The sequence below is a fragment of the Protopterus annectens genome, chromosome 7.part1 (assembly GCF_019279795.1).
Source record: "Protopterus annectens isolate FY-2018-M chromosome 7.part1, PAN1.0, whole genome shotgun sequence".
In the NCBI taxonomy this organism is placed as follows: Eukaryota; Metazoa; Chordata; order Ceratodontiformes; family Protopteridae; genus Protopterus; species Protopterus annectens.
This window is the reverse complement of record NC_056740.1, coordinates 205142350-205147768: the sequence shown is the minus strand read 5'-3', so window position 1 is coordinate 205147768 and position 5419 is coordinate 205142350. Positions and strand designations below refer to the sequence as shown.

At 37.4% G+C, this 5419-nt stretch overlaps 1 protein-coding gene across 3 annotated transcripts in view; it reads left to right on the top strand.

Moving 5' to 3' along the window:
• Positions 1-216: 216 nt before the first annotated feature.
• The window catches only part of LOC122807693 (twinfilin-2-like), an 882928-nt gene continuing 877725 nt past the window's right edge, over positions 217-5419 (top strand). For 2 of the 3 annotated variants that reach the window (XM_044078652.1, XM_044078651.1), the window contains exon 1: positions 218-463. In XM_044078652.1, the coding sequence (XP_043934587.1) occupies positions 367-463 (97 nt within the window). In that variant the 5' untranslated portion in view covers positions 218-366. Of the gene's footprint in view, positions 464-5419 lie in introns of all 3 variants that reach the window. The other variant, XM_044078650.1, reaches the window with a different exon arrangement.

The following is a 5419-nucleotide window of genomic DNA, read 5'->3' as shown; positions in this document are numbered from 1 at the left end:
TCATGTTTTTTGTTCTGTTATGGCAGCAGATAAATGTTGTTTCCCACCCCCAGTTCCTTGTATATTTCTTAAATTGTCACTTGAGCTCTGTCTGTAAGCACTGGCCAACCAGACCATCAGCTAAATTTGGGAGATTATGTTCACCAGTTCAAGTATCAGGTTCTGCGAATCACATGCAAGCACAGTATTTATTACTGAAGTCACTCTGTTAGGATTTACTTTGCACTCATAAAAAGTTTGCTTGGATACCCTGCTAACACTATAGCCATTATATAAAAAAAAGACAAGAGAAGAATTTTGAGCAATCTGTTTGAATATTTCTGTTAATATTTCTTACCAAGAGTCTTTGATTGGGATTACATCATTATGTTTCTGGTTCTTCTAGCAACCCCTGAACTGAAGGATTTCTTCACAAAAGCCAGGAATGGATCAGTGCGTCTTATAAAGGTTGTCATTGAAGATGGTAAGGTTTATTTAACTTGCTTTATTTTTGTGAGGTTAGAAGAGGTTACATTGTTAAATGATTTCCTCTGATTTCGCATTTTGTACTGTGATTTCTTAGAAGCTAGAAGTACAGAGAAGCTAATGGAAAATCTTTGTAAGGCCTTTTGGAATGCCGGTTGCTCAGAATAGACAGCAGGGCTGCTACATGTGCTTCTACAAAGCAAAAACTTAAAGGCACAATGTCAAGGCAGGTTTGTTTTTGTTTGTAATCATTAGAAGTGCATCTGTTTTTTTCTTCTTTTTTTGCTGTCATTGCACATCATGCTCTTAAGCAGGAGGTTCTCATCAAGCACAGCTAAAACAACGATGTGATGCAGCATTTGCCGTTAAGCTGTAGTACCAAATTTAGAAATAAGCGTTTGGGAAATTTGATTTAGGAAAACTTGATGCTGAAACGTTTTCCAGCAGGTTGCTAATAATGGACCTGTTTTGGTTATGGTACATTTTTCAGTCTGTTTTAATGTTGTGACATTTTTCTTATCTGTCCTAAGTTGAGAGAGGGAGAACAAGAGAGAGAAAGTGCTTGTCTGTCTTAAGGCGCTTTTTCTTAAAGTCTGCTGGCTAAGATAGCTGATCTTTTTTGAAATAGATCTGATCATATGTAGTGTACTTTGCAGCATTTGTACATAGGTTCATAAGTTCATAGGTGGGTACTAGGCTATCGGCCCTGGGGCCTATATAAGCTTAGCCAAAAAGGTTCCCTGGATATCGCCACCCCACAAAATTATTGTGAAACATGAATACTAAAGGGGTAGTGTGCTAGTTTCAGAGTATTAAAAATGAAGTAAAATATGTTGCAGAGATTGGAAGTAGTAGGTGGTAATGGTTGGAATTATGGAAATGCATATCTGAGCTTGTAGCCTAGTAATAAATATAAAGTTTGCTTTAACTTCAAGTTATGCCTGACTTGCACATCTTCATATATAAGGATGAAATAGGGTCTGCCTTACATAAAATAGAAATGTTCTAGCAAATAAATGTCCTCAGCATAACGTCTAGACTGTTTGAAAAGTGAGCTTCCCTAATGTTTATAAAAGTTATTGTCCCTGGCCCTTTTCTGTGTTGCATTTTGATAGTCAGCAGCACCCTCCAACCTATCTGCAGTTTTCACTTGTATCCATTTTTATCACATTGACACAATCCACTGTTTTTAAAGATGCCACGTTCTTCAGCTCATTCCATTTAGTTACAACTCGTGTTCATCTCCTTCTGAACAATCTTTTTACCCATTTCAAACGGTTACTGGTTTTGTTTTCATTAAGACTGAGGTAGAGTCATTTGATGGTGTCACAGTAAGTTAAGACTTTACTCATGTCCTAGTTTTACTTCTTTCTTTATGAATGCATGTTAAGTCATGTAATCCCATTTATGTATGCATCACTGTTATAACCTTGTATGATGTGTCGTTGCGTGAATTGTTTCCATCAGGTTAAAGTCGTAAGTTTATTTAATCCAAAAGGTGTAGGCAGTAACCACAAAACACAGAGAACCAAAAACGCTGCCCCAGGAAATATACACAGCACCAGTAAACTATTGACAGTAAAACAATGGGTATGCTGTAGATGTACGTTTTATTCAAATGAAAACAATAAAAGTTAAGCGCTTTCTTCCTAATACATAAAGGACTTCTCAGAACTAAATAAATGTTATCCGCTGCCTCTTATATAAGCTAATTAATAAACATCAATTAAAAAAAATCAATCCATGAATTAGTGCCAATTCATTAAAATCATTGTATACTACATATGCATGTGATCTATTCATACACAATTTTATTAAAATCAGCACATGAAATTAATAGGTTAAAAATGATAAACTATACAGATATAAATTGAAATTTAGCAGACCTCAGCTTTAAAACTGGTGCAATAGAAATTATTTCATTCAACCCTGGATCCCTATTGGTTTGCATAGAGAATTGACAGAACAATTCTCTGTATTCAGGTAAATCTTCCCACTGTCCACTCCTAGGATTTTTATGAATTTGTTCCAAAACATAAAATTTGAACTGACCGTTGACACACACTCTTGAATGCTTAATTAAAGACTTGGACTCGTTGTTAGTGATGTATCCATCACTGTTACAGCCTTAGATATGATACATTTTTGCCTGAATTATTTCCATCAGGTTTGTGTCATAATTTTATTTGCTGTGCAGTATTTTTGCTTGCATCTGGTGCTAATGTCTCTTGCCATTTCTGTACTGCTACAATATGTGCCTCATGAAAGAGCACATCCATTTGTGTCTCTCCTCATGGTCAGTGACCTCTCTGAAGTGGAGAAAGGAGCAAGGAACCTGGGTCAGTGGTGATAGTACAGAGCACAAGCCCATGCAAACTCAAGATAAGAAGACTAACAGTGGATGTGTCCTTATGTACTCGCTGCTGGCTTAGATACCTACATTTTGTTTTCTGGCTAATGGTGCATTTGGTTTTGTTTTAATTTATGTACCTGACAGTTTTTTCCCCTGACTCTTTGAGCTGTTCCTGAACCTATGTTGTCAGCTTCAGCTTTGTTTCCTGTCTTGAGTGCTGAAGGCTGACAGACTTTTTGAGATAAAAGAATTGGTACTGCTTGTCATACTGTTATAGTTTTATCAGACATTGGTAAGTTTACATTTAGCTTCCTGCTGCTGACTCGTTTTCTTGTACAGCCCAAATTTAATTTGCTTTAGTGGTCATCTCTCTGTTGTACTTGGTATTCTGTGTCACATTAAGTAATTGCATTCAGGCTTATTATCTTCTCCAGCCTAGTTACCTGTGCAGTCGACAGCAAAAATTGATCTGCACTCTGTCTTGTACTTATTTTTGCCTTCAGGTATGTTTTATACCATTGAACCTCGACAGTTAAATGTTTTCCTTTATCTGTAGCTTATACAAAAGTTCCCCGAGTTCTTGTCCAGTACAACTACCATCCCTGTGTATTATTCCAAAGAATATTGAATTATGTGCTGACAGGCGTGTGTGACCCACAATTCTGCCTGCAAAACTTAAATTAATGCAATTCGTGTCTCTCCACAGAGTACTTCAAAACTTTAGTTCTCCTTGCATGTTTGACAATTCCACGCAAACTAGAATTTCTGGTTTCTGTTTTATACTCATCTTAGCACCTGTGCCTCTCAGCAGTCTTACTTTTCTACACTGTTAACTTTTACAGCTTTACTGACAGTCTTTTCTGAAGTAGGGGGTCAGTACCTTGTTGATGACTATGAAGAGCATTCTGGTATCTTGGCACCTGTTCACCATGTACATTTTAAGAAGAAGTGAGATTATTTTGGCAAAGGATGCTGTCTGACATGGATCCTCCCTACCTTGCGTTTGGAACGCCTGCTCTGAGAAGCTTATGACTCTGTCTTTAAAGATTATGTACATTGGAGTAAAAATGAATGCAGTGTCTGCATTGCTTTTCACTATTTTTGTGAAGTTCATTGGTGGCTAGTGTAATCCAGTTTTATGTCAAAATAGGACTGCCGAAGTATACTTCAGCAAGTGGTCCTATTATGTGTTGTGCAGTTGAGGTTTTGATGTGCAACTGGGGCAAAAGCTGAGATAGGAAAGCTTCCACCCGTGAGACTAAGAATTAAGTTTATACGTTTAGGTTGTTGCCACTTTTTTTTCCACTGACATACCCATTTACCCTTACAAACTACATGTCCACTTACTTGGGGAAGTGAGTATGCCCTTTTTGATTTTTTTCTCCTCATGGCTCCTGGTTGTAACAACAAGTTTAACTTGAGATAACGGCTCAAAAAAATACTTAATAAACACAGCTTTGTGTCTTCATCAAGTAGTGGGCATTTCTAGTTGCCATTCTCTGACTTAAATTAATAAGAGTTGTTTTTGGTTTGTTTCTTGCAAGAGTAGGTCAACAGAAAACCCCAATCTCATGTTGGCACTATGCTAGGTATATTGACATGGGTTAGTGCAACATTCCACAGTGTTGCTGGAAATGGTACGGTTTTGAAAAGATTGTACACCGTTATGGAAATACTTTTTTTTTTTTGTGCATTCAGCACATGAGGGAAGAATCACGACTCTATCAGGCTGAAAACCACTCCCGACTGTCTAAGGGTGAGTGCAGTCTGTTGCACATGATCTTTAAGAATCACCTCATTGGCTTGGCATCATGGTAACCAGCCTATAATTACCTGTTATATTTCTAGGCCAGCTGTGTGAATTAGTATGACATGAGAAACAAGTATGTATAATGCAAGTTCTTGCTCCTTCTGTAACATGGTATGGTAACTATGAGCCTGTTTGTTTGCTTCATTTTTGTCTGTTGAATAACATGATTTTCTTAGTGTATTCCAGCCACTTTGGTAGTCCCTTATTTGCCCCTTGTGTCTCCGTCGATTTCTTATCACTTGCACCTTTCTTTCCAGATCTATATACTGCTCCATTTGGTTCTGTATCCCTTTATTTGCCAGTTCTCCATTCACACTTTTCTTCCTCACCTTGTACATTCTGACATTACTTGGTACAGCAATCATGCCTGTACAAAGTACCTCTAAATTCAGCTAGTTGAGTTTCCTAAACACTGGCTACTGCACAGCTTGTCAGAGTATGTTTAAAAATCCACAAGCAAGCCGCTAGCCATTCTGGTTCACACTGTTCAGTACTTTCTCTTAGTAAACATACTAAGGTTCTACTTCTCATAAAATGTGTTTGGTAACTCATAACATTTTCAGCCTGTTATTTTGGTTTGTTTCTACATGTGATATTTGACTGTGGCATAATACTCATCTTGTTAACATTCTCAGCCTAAAGCTGAGAAAAGAGTCAAATAATCGAACTGTCTCTATAACACAGACCTGAATTCTTCGTGCTGGCATTATTGTAGGAAAAATGCTACTAATGGCTTAACACTATCAGTGTGTGCATGTGCTTGTTTAAGTTTGCAGTCTTGGGCAGTACAT